Raw genomic sequence first — 15449 nt, 5'->3', positions numbered from 1 at the left:
GCTCTACATTCTAAAGAATATAAGAAATGCCTAAGCTAGGCTGGTCATGTGATGCCAGGCCCAGAACACTTTCTCTGTAATCGCACTGTTCACTAATGTTAGTTTATTTTTAAATACTAAAACACATAAACATTACAAAGTTAAGAAGTGTTAGATGGACAGGACAGTCAAAATCCACTTTATTATTATTTCATGAGTGAACCTAATGTGTCATGTGAGGATGGTGCAAAGTCGGTGACACTTGAGCAGTAGATGCAGGAGGAACTACAATGTGTACTGTTCCCAATAAATATAAAACTGTAAAATGTAAAAAAATAGTTCTAAAAAATCCACTAATCTAAATAAATGGGAGGTAGCTGGATTTACATTTAAGAGGAAGAACAGTAGCAAAAAAATAAAACAAAAAAACAAGGGGGGAAAAACAGGCACAATGAAAAGATAGGAAAATCAGAAGCAAAGAATACGGAAGAAATTTATTGAAGCACAAAGTACAGACTGGCCAATAACTGCTTTCTACAATCCCAACAGTAAATAACAGAGCTACAGGAAGGTACAGAGTTTTGTTATAAAATAGTTTTAATTCAATTCTTTTCGCATTACAAACATTCTCTGAAACAGGCAATGGAATTTGTTTGTGGTCACCCTCCCCCCACTTTCACAATACTGAACCTGGAATAGCTGTTATCAAAATATACAATACATCTGTTCACCATAAAAAAAAAAATTAGGTTTTGCTGCCCCCTCACGTCTTACAACAGGTATAAAAAATTATAAATATGTACACCCTTTGTTACTCACATTCTTTACATGCAAACACAGGGATCCAAAAGACAGACCCGCAGTCGCCTGGGTGCTGGGCTTGCAACAGATTTACTTAGTAAGTATCTGGAAAAAAGAAAAACAAAAAACAAAAAAAACAAAAAAAACAAAACAAAACAAAAAAAAAAAACCCAAAACCAAAAAAACCAAAAAAGTGCCTGATTGCTGGCTGAGTTATTTTAATATGAAAAAAATCTTTACCAATAAAGGCCAACTTTCTCAGTTTCATTCCAACTAATAGCCTGTGATAAAGGCAAATGAGAGTTTGTCCCTAGCTGTGCACTTGTGGGTTGGGAGGAAGAGTGAAGGGCAAGTCAACCAAAGTGTTCCATTCCATGCTAGTAAGGGAGGATACTTTATCCCAGGTAGTTATAGAAAAAGAGGAAAGGAAATAGAATTTTATGGGGGGGTGGGGGAGGAAGAGAAGGGAACTGAGAAGGGGAGAAGAGGAAGAGAAGGTGGATGGACTTAGGGAATGGTACAAGCAATAACTAAAACATGAAACTGAAATGCAGATTCCTGTAGGAATCAGTTCCCAAAAGTGACTTAAATGCTCATGGGAGAAATCTTTCAGTTAAAGCAGCTTATCAGAGTAATAAAGTTTTTTAAAGACTTATCACAAAAAACATCACTGCTGTTATGGAAAATTTAATATCCTCCTTCTTCCTATCAGAAAAATGGAAACTGAATGACTACTACCACATTTCTTACCAGCAAGTCAAGCCAAACTCTCATTCATCCACCACATCCATCCACCAGCACAGTTCACACCCACACGGGTTAAGGAACTAAAAAAAGTTAAGACTTCAAATCTTTAGTGCTGGGCCAGCCAAGAGTTTTGGGATATCATGACTACCAGCACTAAAAGGCAATTAAAAAGAAAAAAAAAAAAAAAAAAAACTTTGGTCCACAATTTGCAGAAAAAACCCTGAAAAATGTATAAAGAAATCTGTTTTGCAGATAAATAGGTTAAAGGTTAAACAAAAATGTAAGGCAACATCGGATTTTGCGAAAAATAGAAGGCAGAATGGCATGGGGAGAAGCAAGGACCATACACTAAGGCCACCTGAACATAGTACAAGTTGGCTCAGCCCACTAGACATACCCATCTGCTACAGAATTTACAGATGTTTCTTCCCTAAGTTCTGAATCTGAGGGGGTGGGTTAAAAAAAAAACTTTAGCCTGGGTCCATTCACTCAATCCAATTCCTCAGAAGCCACTGTTGTTTGCTGCTTTGAACATTTACATCTACTTAGCCCAATCTATCTTCCAATCCAATTAGTTTCCCTTTACTGATCATCCTCACAGCCATGACCGCAGCTTGATAAATCAAAACTAAATTCCTGCCCTACAATTTCACTTAATTACCAAAGAATAAAATAAAAGCACAGTATACAAGGGTAATACCACAAGAGTAATTTAGATTACACTTATACCATTTTTAATCCTCTTCTATAAAAGTTACTTAAACTATCTTTTGCATATAAATGAAAAAAAAAAAAAAAGATTAGAATATTTGGTCAACTGGAATATTGCTAGGCACAGATGACAGCAACTGCATCAAAAGTATAATACAAGGATTCAAACAAATGCTGAAGACAAGCAACAGGGACGATGGTAGGAACTACTTGGTCTCAAAAAAATCAAGCTGGAGTCATAAATATACCTCAGCTTAACATATCACTAACTTTAGGGGTTTTACCCTAACAAAAGAAATCCCAAGAATCACTAAATGCACCTACAAATTTGGAAAAATTCATGCTGATTCATCTTCAAAAGGGTTCAATCAATGATGAAAGTATAATAAGCTTGATCAAGTCATAGAAGGCAGGGGCTCAACTGCTGTCATCACTGGAATAAAAATGTATGACAAGGGAAATTGACTTGCTCAGACCTATTTGCTTGGTCAATTGAATGTTTCTAACCAACTCCACTGACTTCTGCTGGAAACAGAATAGCAATGGAGAAACACTGGAAAGATACATGATACTAATGCAGATTATGAGACAATTCACGGACAGTAGAGACAATGCCCAATATTTTCTTTATCCACTTGGCCAACTTCTCATCTGCTCTGAGCAGAATGAGTTTTTTATCCCCTTCAATGCTCCAAGCTCAAAATCTATTATTTCTGCTGATATACCATGGTCGTTCCCTGCTTCCCCACTCTCCCAAAAGAAAAAAAAAGTTTAAGGCACAGGATAGCAGAATCCAGGATTAGGAGCATGATCCTAAAACCAAGGACTGGATGGGGACCCATCCCATACTTTGCAAGATCCTGACTCAGGCGACAAGAGTGATCAATCACACAGTTGTTTTGGGGTCTTTAAAAGGCTTGACTGGGTAAAGAAAATTAAAAGGCATCAATGTGAAACCTGATAAATGTATTAGGATTCTTTTTAGGGGATGGGGAGAAAATTCCCAGAGCAGTTTCCAAAAAAGCGTAAACTTAACTTGTGATTTTTCATCATGTAGCTTTTGTACAGTCACCAAGATTGTTATCCCACCACCACAAGGTTAACAATGTGAATTAGATTTAATTTTTTTAAAAACAGGTAAACTGATTCACTTAAAAAAATAAAATCTCTGGTCTTTTAAGGTCACTTCAGCTGCTTTTAAAGTGGCTTTTTTAAATCTGGAATGATGGAAGTGATCCCAGGTGTTCAGCCTTTACAGACCAGGCTGAAACCCTGGGGTTCTCGTCAGTCAGGTTCATTCTGTCTTGTGCCTTCCCAAATTTTAAATGGTAGACTTTGAGAAGGACACACGAAGGTGGTGGTTTTCTCCAAGGTCATGGTTATGAAGGTCAATTAGGGATTGAATGGCCTCTTCCACTGAACCCATCTGGATGAGAGCCATCTTCCGGTCCTTTCTGCCAAGACAAAAAAAATTTTTGCTTTATTACATTAAAAATGATGGGAAGATAAATCAAATCTCCTCATGAACCTGTTTACTCCTACATCTAGCACAGTGCCTGAAACAGGTGGACATTTCCAATACTCATTCCGACTATTACAAACGGGGAAGGTTTTATTCTTTAGTGATTTTCAGTTCTACAGATATTCTTTGTGACCTCCATTTGGGATTTACTTGGAAAACCGTGGAGTGGTTTATCATTTCCTTCTCCTTTCCAACTCTTTCAAAGAAATTAAGAGACTTATGAGTCATTAGCTGTATGATTCTGTAGTAAGATTCTGAGACTGGATTTAAACTCAGGTATTCAAGACCCCAGACCTGGGTCTCATCTATTCTATAGGCATTTCCCTTTCAATTTCCAATATGAAAGAGTATTTATTTTACTTACTGAAAGAACTTGAATCCTTTGACCATTCCCCCATTACTAGAGAATAGCATCTTAAGGTCATCTTCAGATATTGAAGGCCTAAAAGGAAAAAGGAAATAATTTTACTATATGCTACCATTATTTCATACCCTTCCTCTACCCCACCCCTCCCCAATAGGGGAAAAATGACCAATATTGAAGCGATAACTAGAGTAACTCTTGACATATGCCCAATTTCTCACTTAACTACCCCCACCCCACAAAATAAACTACACTTTGGCTAACCCTGTCTGTTAAGCAAGCTCCTTTCCTTACTTTATTATCCTATTTCTGCACATCCACATGCTTGTCTCATGGCAACAGTTGAGATTTTGCCTGGGGCTTGGAATTATTATAGTAAACTTGCTTAGGGAACCTAAAGCCCAAATATAACACCTCAAAAAGTTGAATCCCATACTGCGAGATTAGCTAACTTATCCAAGATTTAAAAAAAAAAGGCAGGAGGCTGGATCTATCTCCTTTAGTTGCTCACTATGCAGGGCTCCATGCTGCTTTTCTATGCCTCCATGGAAGGAAAGAATGGACAGAAAACCTGGCTTTCCCTATCTGGAATAGTGGAAATAAAAAATCTCATGCTTTTGTTTGCTTGGTCAGACCCAAACCCTTCACTCTGTTCAAACTTTTTCCTGCTGGAATGTGAGAATATCACTATCATAATAGGACTTCAGTAGAAGATTTGATTAGAAATATGCTATCAAAATTTTCAAATACCAACAACCCTCCCCCCCCAAAAAAAAAACTTCCTAAGGACTATTAAATGGTTGTTTAGTAAAGTCAATTCTATTATATATAAAATCAAATATCATTACTATGCTGCTTTTCTACCTAATATCTAACCTAGTTCCCCCAAAAAAGAGTTTAGATCATTGAATAAATTTCTAAATTCCTATCTTTACACTGATACCCTCAATTTGTTTCCAAAACTGCCCTCACTTTCTAAACCTTGTACTACAGAATTCCTTCCCAGACAGAAAAGCCATTGCTAAATAAATGATAGTTCATCATTTTCACATCCAATTGTTTAAATACCCACACATATGTTTTGTGAACCATTTCTGTAATTCTAAATGTTGGTGTATACTTACGGTATATTAGAAAGGTGCAGGGTAGCAGAAGGAGGAAAGATATTTTGAAAGTTTTTGGAGCCTGGTTTCTTGAAACGATGGAGAGGCGAGTTTCCATAGTCTTTAGTCAATCCTTGGTCTTCTTGTCCTTCACGGGGAAGCTGAACTGTCTGATGCTTAGAAAGAGTGATTCTGATTGGCTTCCCATGAAGTTTCTGTCCATTTAAATGACTCATGGCTGAAAAAGGGCGAGATTAAAAGAATAGTTTGGACATCTCCCTTTGCTTTCAATATGAACATATTAGTGGATAGATTTTACAAGATAATCACTAATCTTAGTCATAGAAGTGACAGATTGTTATTGTCCAAAGAAAATTGTTAATTTAAAAACTCAATTTATGATAATTCAAATAACCAAAACTTAGTCATTACATGAAATATTACATCAGGTTCATGTTATGCATCCTTGGCTAAAATTCAACCTTCTCTTTACCCTATAAAAATGGTTATTCACTTCTGAAGTTTTCTAGATTACAGGGACAATGAATGAAACAATCTTACCAAGCTGGGCTTGGTTTCCATCTGCCATCTGAACCAAGGCATTCTCTTTCTTGTTGAATAAGATCTTCACTCTCTGTACATCGCCATAAACGCCTTTCAAAAATTCAGGAAACAAAGACAATCCTTAGGTAATTAGCAGGCTAAGAAAAACTAATTATAACTTTTATGAATAAGCCCAAAAAGGGAAAAAATGCCCCCAAAGAAAATCCCATTCACAATGAAGTGTGAATTTCAATTACTTCAATGAAATTTACTACTTATTCTGCCAGGTGAAGAAACCTATACGTAGCAGAAACATGAAATACTGGATTTTAGTAAATTAAAATGTGAACCTAATTGCTAAAGAACTGTCAATCTAGCATGCTACCAATATATTTCTTTTAAAGACATGCAAAGCAGTAAACCATGCACATCTAAGGGATCACAGTAAAAATAAATATAAAAGGCAAACTATGATAATACAAAATGAAATTATGCATTCCAAAATGGCAAACTGCAAACAACTGGACATTTGAGGCATCAAAAGTAATCTCAAATAAATGAAAACAAAGTAATAAAAAGTGTGAATAATAACATACCGAAAAGAATAAAGAGGCATTGGGGTGTAACTCTCTTTAGAGAACAGCAGAGCAAGGCAGCGGAGGGACAGGGGAGAAGGTAAGGAATCGAAGGGGAGAGCGGAGGTTGCACAAATCGTCCACCACGAGGAAGGGCAGTCCCCGCAGGAAATGGCGAAATTGGTTGATGGATGATGAAGTTTTCAAGATGGTTAATATTGAAGGGCAGGTTGGTTTCCGAAGAGCAGGGTTTTTTGGAAGGGGAATTTTTATTGTGTGTTTTGTTTTGGTTTGGTTTTTTGTTTGTTTCAAGCAACAACAGGAAGCAGAAGTACCGTGCAGTCAGTTGGCAAAGAAATTCCGGATCAAGGGAAGGAAAAAAAAATTGGGAAAGGGGAAGGGGAGAAAAGAAAAAAAGTAGCAAAAAACACAGGTCAGTAAATACATAAGGAAATATGTAGTGTTCCATCAGTAAGATATAGAATACTCTATACAATACTCTTTTACAGAAAGTTATTAGATTTCTCCTAGTGGAACACGATAAAGAAAAGTATATTTACTCGATATAACACAGAAGACAAGAAACAATATTGGTGCAGAGTGACTTCCAAAAATGCCAAATTGTTTTTCCCAATAAAAGTGACCCAAAGCCCATTTTTTTGCTATAAATCTGGCTTCATGTGCTTATTTTTCCTTCTGAAAGAATGCACCGTTTTAAAACAGCAGCACCATATTAAGATTTTGCATGCACCAATTGTACAATGCAAGCGGAAATTAATAAAGAAGCATTAGCTTGCTCTTCTTCCTTTAGTTCCCCCTAGAGTACAATGTTTTAAACAAGTCACTGGATAAGCAAAATTAGTTCCATGATCCTACTACTCAGCCAAATTTGAATTATAGAGTAGAGGGAGAGGTAGGAGAAGGGGATAACCAGCCCTCTTTCTGATTCTAATTTTTCCAGTGTAGGTTCCCACAAGTTTCACCTATATCATTAAACTCACTCCACAAAAACATTGTCTCTTACTAACTGGTTACAAAGATAAGTTTCTAAAAACATTGATTATACAAGCAATGAATGACAAGTCTGTTAGTTTATAGCTTCACTACAAGTATCAGTGTTTCTAGCTCAAAGATAAGCTGGATGGATAGTAAAGAACTCAAAAATATAAAAAGGCATGACATAGTCAATGGTTCCTTTCACTAAAAAAAGTAGTTGCTTGAAATCTATTAGCAGAATGGACCAAAATTTTTAATCCAATCTAGCACTGAACAAATTAAGAGACCAGGAACAGATTTCAATCATTTAATAAGGAATCTTGGTGATCCTTAATTGTTTCTCCTACATCTGTGGAGAATGCACAAAGCCATAATGATCATAATCCAAGTTAGAAAAGAATCATTTGGAGGTGGTAAAGGGCAAAGTCAAGGGAGGAAAAGTGTGTCCTTTAGAGAGCAATTGCCCTATCTCATGCCTTACAGAAAGAGTGTCAGACAGGTGAAAAGAATAGTCTGAAATACTGATTAAATGTTAAGCCCATCAAAAGTGTTAAAATATTGAGCATTACTCTCTCATCCAAGCTCTTTGAGGCAGTATCTTAATCTGACATAAAAATACATTTGCTTTCATATGCAGTCTATACTTTCAAATACCATCAAATCCAGGTCTCTTCTCCCCGACCCCAGCCCCACCCCCACGACTAATGGAAAATTTTAATACTTCCAATTCAAAAAGTTTTATTTGGACAGAAAGTCACCAAATAAAGTTTTGTCAGACTGCATTCTTTGGTTTTATTTAAATTTCGCTTTTTAAAGATAGCCTTCAGTAAAAAATATTTCCACTCAGTAAAATTATGGAATTTAAATGTAATTTTCAAGGTGTTAGGGGGAGAATAAGAAAACTTCAAGCAATCTTTGGAAAGGAAAATAAATGAGCAAATGGCCAGAGGGGGAAAAACATGGCAGGAGTACACAAAAGCCAAGCTGGCAAGGTTTATAGACATTTACAGAGAGTAGAAGGCAGAACAGACTCTCTTAACTCTTAATTTTATTTTAAAAAAAAACAGTATTTCAATTTTAACTGAGAGAACCCAACCATCACCAGTTGGAAAATTAAAGAGAATAAGGGTGAATAAGGGTCAGGTTCCCTTATTTGGAAATCATGAAAATAAAATGTACCAGGGTTGTACGATATACCCCATTTCTAAGGAAATTACTGCTCAGATGAGCAGGACCAACCCCTACTGGCTTTTCTAGTTTGGCCGCTTCCTTAAAGGGAATGAAATTTAAGATAAGGTGAAACATTTTCTGAAAGTTTCCAGAAAGTGAAAGTTAAAGAGTTGACTGGAATAAAGGAGGATAACAAAGCTCCACTAACCTCTGGGTTCAAGTTGCTAACCAGCAAGACAGAGTTCCCTGCCCCGGTGAGGCCAGGAATGGCAATTCGCCCAGCTGCTGCAGCAGCAGCTGCTGCTGATGGAATGGCCAGAGGAGCAAGGGCTCCGTGGACATTGGGGACAGAGAGTCCTGGAAATTAAAAGAGAAGAAACCAATATAAAACCAGAACATAATCTATTGTTCCCTGGCTGCAGCTGAGGGAAGAAATTTTAAGTCTTCCCTGTGCCATGCAAATGATATTGGTTAAGAGCCTGCATTCCTATAAAAAACTAATATTGAGGCTGTTAAGTAATATCCATTACTTTTCAAAACACTTAATGATGCTTACTATTTTAGACACAACCTTTCTAGTTTCAGAATTCTTAATTTCTACATGCGATCAAACATAGCACAAAGCTTTGGGTCCATGAGTGCAAAACAGAAGGAGAAAAAAAAAAAAAAAAGAATTACAAGCAGCGTGTCTGTAAACCATACTGACCAACTGCATGCTGAATACGCCATTCTTCCATGCATATAATCAAATACATTAACACATATTATGCAATTGGCCTTCTAGGGGCCAAATGAGTCAATTAGTCTTGGTCCACTGTCATGTAAGTAAAACAATCTTACACTCTTATGGGCAACAGCATGGATAAACCACCCAAAGGGCACCAGAATGATTTCCAAAGACGAATGGGAGAAAGCATAAGGAATTGCCACACGGAAACAGACTACTTGAATGAAAATGTTTTTAGGTGTGCCCATTGTCATCATGCTTCTTAAATCTCATGTATGCTGTTTGCTTACCAGGCCATTTATTCAATTTACTATGAATAAACTTCAACCATTCAGTTCAGGCCATCTCCCCTGGAAGCTTGAAAGGGAACCAGAACCACAGAAACTATCAAGTTATCTGGCGATGAGCAGAGGGAGCTCTCGCCAACATGAGACTGCAGACATAACATCTTTCATAGCTTTCTCCTACTGACTCACTGTCATTAAAATAATCAAGTTAACCTCCATTCCTGTAACTTCAATTAACCTGGTACTGCTACACAAGGCCTCCCAGGAAGTTGGCTTTCCCTCAGTTACCTGTGCACTCAGGACTGTTTAATCAGGAAAATTCTAAACTGGCTTTTTTAAAGAATCTGTCATGGGCATGGTTTTGTTGTTTTGTTTTGTTTTTTTTTTTTTTAGTGTTTTGGTAGTGGTGGTGGTATGTGTATGTGTGTGTGTGGGGGGGGGGGATTTTTGTTTTTTATTTTGCTTTTACAGTGAAATGGGCATGCATAATCAAACTACGGGTGAGGATCACAAAATTCATGAATACCTGCAGCTTGAGGAATTGCAAAGGTGGGAGGGAAACCAGCTCCTGCGTATGGAGAGGCAGAGATTATACCAGGTGCACCTAGAAATAAACGAAATACTAATCATCGCACCCACAAACCTCCAGGAGAAAATGTCAGAATGAATCCCAAACAACAAGAGATTGTATTGAATATACACCATGCTTTGCTTTAAAGGGAGAGGCTCAGAATTTAAAAGCACGTTTTTTATGTTCTCCATACGCTTTCCCCCGTGTAATGTGTTTAACCAGTGAGTCAAAAAAATCCTTAAGATTCTTGAGGGTACAAGCTAATTAGAAGGGGGTTTTATTGTATCCTCAAATGAGAAGGCATTTAAAATCACTAGTCATATTTATAGGATATATAAACATCTAGGATGTTTTAGTTCTGTTTTGTGTAAAAAGTTAAGCATTCTTTCCCCCACTGATTCCTAAGTTAAATGTCAAAAAAAAGTCAGGATGTCATAAAGCACAGAAGCTGTCTTTGCCTGGACTAAAGTTATCTTTAGGTGTTTCACCTTTGGATCCAAACTGAAATGTGACAGTGGAAGCGTGTTGTTTTTCTGCTTTAAGTGCTTCACAGGGCTTACTGTTCTATGTATTAAACATTCCTTTCAGCTGTGCAGCAGGGAACTTTTTAGCCAGTGACACAAATGAGCAAATTGTCTCTCACATACTTAAGCACATAAAAAACATATCAGCAGGTTGGCATTTCAGATCAGAATGTGGCCATCAGGCTAGATCAAGAAACTGGTAAAATGGGGAGGAGTCCTTACCAAAGGCTGCTGCCATAGTCTGGTCAAGAGAAGGCTGGCTATCACCAGAAGGAAGATCTGGGCGTGTATAGTCTCTGCTTTTATCATTGTTGTATTTCACATTGAGGCTGGTGAGTTTAGAGAAGTCAATGCGCAGTGTACAGCAGGCATTGTAGATATTCTGCCCATCAAGAGACTAGAGAAAGGACCCGAAGAGAAAGAGCAATAAGCAGACAAGCCCCTATCGTAAGTTCAAACCATTTCAAAGAAAGAGGCACTGCAATCTAACAGAGGATATACTCACCAACTTAGCATGCTGGGCACTCACAGGGTCAGAATATTGTAACAGAGCCTGGAACTGGTTGTTCTTGGTGAAGGTTATTATTTTCAGCACTGTGCCAAACTTAGAGAAAATCTGTAGAGAAAGTGAACAAGTTTCTCCAATAGTTCAAAAACTCAGCATTTGCTGTAATACTTATACATGACCAATTGACTTGCAATCAAACTTAATCCAAATCTAATCTTAAATTGTTTTAAAGGAAGGAAATTGGGCTAAATAGCAGAATCAATGTTCTGGATTATCAATAAATGCTCTGAGCAAAAATCTATAATCCAACTTTCTCTACACAGTTTCTTTTAAAGTCTCCAGGGGATCCCAACTTTGAAGTGAAGTGTTAACTGTAACATATTTCCTTTATAATTATATTTTAGTCATTTATAAACATTCTTAGCAGGGATACATAAGTGGCTAGAAGCTGGAAAATGAAAAGATGCCCATCAATTGGAGAATGGTTGAGTAAATTGTGGTATATGAATGTTATGGAATATTATTGTTCTGTAAGGAATGACCAGCAGGATGAATACAGAGAAGACTGGCGAGACTTACATGAACTGATGCTAAGTGAAATGAGCAGAACCAGGAGATCATTATATACCTCAATAACAATACTGTTTGAGGATGTATTCTGATGGAAGTGGATCTCTTCGATAAAGAGAGCTTTAATTGATCAAAGATGGACAGAAGCAGCTACACCCAAAGAAAAAACACTGGGAGATGAATATAAACTGCTTGCATTTTTGTTTTTCTTCCCGGGTTATTTCTACCTTCTGAATTCAATTCTCCCTGTGCAATTCAGTTCTGCACACATATATTGTATCTAAGATATACTGTAACCTATTCAACATGTAAAGGACTGCTTGCCATCTGGGGAAAGGGTTGGAGGAAGGGAGGGGAAAAAATCGGAACAGAAATGAATGCAAGGGATAATGCTGTAAAAAATTACCCTGCATGTGTTCTATCAATAAAAAGTTATTTAAAAAAAAAAAGAAGGGATACATAGGCTGCATGGTTCCATGATGCAATCACACCCCAAAAAAACACACAAGAAAAATCTTCACTTTATGAAGGATTATGAAGAGGGTTAGATCTAGTCTTTATGATAAGAGCCTTAAATAGACAAGACCCAAAGCAGTTCCCCCAAAGGCATCCCTAGACTTCCAAGTATAATATAAACAAAATCTATGATCTTTAGTTATCTCCAATTTACTACTTGCCCATAGTTCACCATCTCACCTGGTGAAGTACATCCAAAGTGACGGGGTAGAAGAGATTTTCTACGATGATTCTCAAAACTGGACTCTGGCCAGCCACTGCCATTCCTGCATCGGCTGCTGCAGCAGAGGCAGAGAGGGCCAAATTTCCTGACTGAACAGAGTTTACAGCTTGAAGTGCTGCCTGGGCACGCTGTGGAAGACATTCCCATCTGGTTAGTACTTGTACTCTGTCCAAAACTTACAGGGTATTCATACTATTTCATCATTTGTAGCCAATTCTTCATTTGCATACTGCTACTACAATCACTACAACTTATTTGACAGGCTGTCCTCAAAACCAAACTGCATTGTACAATCACTTTCTTATGCTGTAATTAGTCTATGTAGTAGCATAGTTTCATCTTTTTTTAAAGAGTCAATATGCCTTCAAAGATGAGATATATAGGACAGTAAAATTTATTCCCATAATCACTTCCATTTTCCTTGAGTTGATCCAAGGCTTTGAATATAGGACAGTCATTACTATAAAGACAACACACTGTCCCTCTTCCGTGTTTCTTTCCTGACAAAGGACAACACTACAGAATTTCCAATACAATTTTATTTGACATTCATCTTGAATATATTGAAATTCATTTAAGATTCATACAATTTAGTATGAAGTTCTAATGGACACATTAAATTCAAGAATTGAAAGCAAATATTAATTATCTTATAATTAGGGTGAGACTACTAAATCAAATATACCTTTACCCCGAGCTTTTAGAATTCTATTTCTAGCAAAAATCCCCTTTTCTTTTCTCCCCAATACCAATCTTCTTGGCTTTTTAACCAGCATGCCAGAGGCTGCATTGGAACCTGGAAAAAATGAGCATCTACCCTCTTACTTGCTAAAGATTCAATGAGATTTGCAGCATCTTTGCTGCTAGCCACCCACTTTGCTAACTGTTGCTTAGTCAGCATCTAGATCTCAAGACCAAAAAAATTCCAATTAACTAGATTTGTCCCTTCCTCTTACCTATATATCAAGAGGTTATTCCCTATATTGTAAAGCTCTTCCAACAGAACTTACAAAGCAAGTTACAAATTTCCTATATTCTTGTGCTTAGCTTTTCAATGTCTTCAATGACCTGGTTCTAATTAACTTATTGAACCTTTTATGCTAATTGCAATTTTTTCCCCTTTCAGAACAAGTCTTCCTATTTCTGCTTTTTATTGTCCTGCTCCTAGTTCTTGAGTTGATGAACTCATAAGAATACGTTTGATCACTATACTTGATAGGATTTAGATGATGAAAACAAGTATAATGATCAAACGTATTCTTATATACTTGAGAGCCTAACTCAAATTCACTTTAAGAAGCCAAATCTCAACATCTCTCAGAAACCTTATATTGTAAAATATACCATTTTTTTCATTACATATTGCCTTAATATGTGTCTATTAGTGTTTTTTGGAAGATTCTTCTCTTGGGTTGTGGTAAACAGTACCTGTAGGTGGTAGTGGTTAAGTGGGGGACAGCCGATTTAGAAATAAAAGTAAGGAGAATACTCACCGCTTGATTTGGAGAGTTGTCTGTTTTGAGCTCCTTGTGGTTTGAGAATTGAATGTAGATAGGCTGGCTTCGAAGAACAGGAGTCACTGTGGTATAGTAACTTACCATAGTGTTTGATGCCTCTTCTGTGTTCATTTCAAGGAAAGCCTAAAAAATAAGGATTCTTTGATGAGCTGATTAATGGGCCAAGGTACTACTATCAAGAAATGAAGTGATAAAATGTATGCACTATATACTAAGAATATTAATAAATTAATCAACCCAGTGTACAGGGGGAAGGAGGGGTAAATAAATGACCATTTTCTGGGACCCAGAATTAAGCCCAGTAGTCTGAACAACTAAAACTTACTTCTCCTATCTCAAAGTCAAGAAAGTTTAACACTGAAAAATAAAATCATTAAAAACATGTATGAAATTTGCTTTTACTGGCTACTATGTAATACCATCCAACTTCATGAAAGCACTCATTTCACCAGCAGACTGGCAACCTACCTTGTGGCCCAAACAAGAAAAGTCAAAAGGGTTTAAAATATAAAAACCTTTCATCACACACTAAAATGGGCCATAAGTGGTTTATCTTCCTTAACATACTCAAGATTTTCATATCAGGATGGAGCATGATAGCAGGATTTGCTAAACTTTGCTTTGGGCTTATAGTCCTAGTAGCAAAGAAAAAAAATTGCTCACTACAATTCATAATTACAAGTTACTCAGGACTGTAAAACTGGTCCTGCTAGTTGCCCTTCACAAAACCTGGAAAATATATTTGACATTACTATGCCAACTCTACTATTGCTAATGTCAAGCACTGTTCCACATTTAGAAAAGAAAACTGCTTTCTGAATATCAAAATAGGAATGAGTTAAGCTTAAAAATACTGAATTTGGAATTAGAGGACTTTAGTTAGAATTTACTACTTACTATCTGACCTTATTTTGCTATATCTTCTCATCTAGGTCTATTTTTTCATCCATAAAAATTGGGTGATAAGGTAAATGCATAACTTAACAGATTTCTCTAAAGATCTACTACATTTTGTATCCTATAAAAGAATCTTCCTTTACAATGAAACACAAACAAAAGGTCAAAATTGAAAAGATTTTAAGTTTTCAATTTTTTAAACTGAAATATTATTGATATTATCTCATTTAACCCTAAATTTTAAGTTAGTATTTCATTAACTCAAGCAAAGTAAAATGTACTATGTTCAAAGTAATAGTAACATTATGGGATTATTAGCTATGAATTACTGAATTAGCAAAACAATTATGGAAGACTACTCTGAAGGACTTGATGAAAAATGCTAACCATAAATTTTGTCTATATACAAGTTGAAGCAAACTTTTCTACTTCTTGGAGTTTTGTTTTGCATAACTCAACATAAGCATGTTAACATGCATAACAATAATGAGGGGAAAGGGAGAGAATATGGAACTTTTTTTTTTTTTAACGTTTTACATGTAACTGGAAAAATTTTAAATATTAAACAAAAGCACAAAAAATTTCTCCAAGAATAGTT

General features: G+C 36.5%; 1 protein-coding gene across 3 annotated transcripts in view; it reads right to left on the bottom strand.

Moving 5' to 3' along the window:
* Positions 1-447: 447 nt before the first annotated feature.
* Positions 448-15449, bottom strand: part of PTBP1 (polypyrimidine tract binding protein 1) — a 32803-nt gene continuing 17801 nt past the window's right edge. For 2 of the 3 annotated variants that reach the window (XM_051972444.1, XM_051972446.1), the window contains 11 exons: positions 13931-14077; positions 12395-12565; positions 11126-11236; positions 10843-11017; positions 10052-10129; positions 8720-8868; positions 6367-6400; positions 5789-5881; positions 5249-5465; positions 4125-4202; positions 448-3692 (listed from right to left, as the gene is read on the bottom strand). In XM_051972444.1, coding sequence (XP_051828404.1) covers positions 3560-3692; positions 4125-4202; positions 5249-5465; positions 5789-5881; positions 6367-6400; positions 8720-8868; positions 10052-10129; positions 10843-11017; positions 11126-11236; positions 12395-12565; positions 13931-14077 — 1386 coding nt within the window. In that variant the 3' untranslated portion in view covers positions 448-3559. The remainder of the gene's footprint in view (positions 3693-4124; positions 4203-5248; positions 5466-5788; positions 5882-6366; positions 6401-8719; positions 8869-10051; positions 10130-10842; positions 11018-11125; positions 11237-12394; positions 12566-13930; positions 14078-15449) is intronic. The other variant, XM_051972445.1, reaches the window with a different exon arrangement.

This window comes from Antechinus flavipes, chromosome 1 (genome assembly GCF_016432865.1).
Source record: "Antechinus flavipes isolate AdamAnt ecotype Samford, QLD, Australia chromosome 1, AdamAnt_v2, whole genome shotgun sequence".
Taxonomy (NCBI): Eukaryota; Metazoa; Chordata; class Mammalia; order Dasyuromorphia; family Dasyuridae; genus Antechinus; species Antechinus flavipes.
Note: the sequence above shows the minus strand (reverse complement) of the source record. Positions and strands in the feature narration are given on the sequence as shown.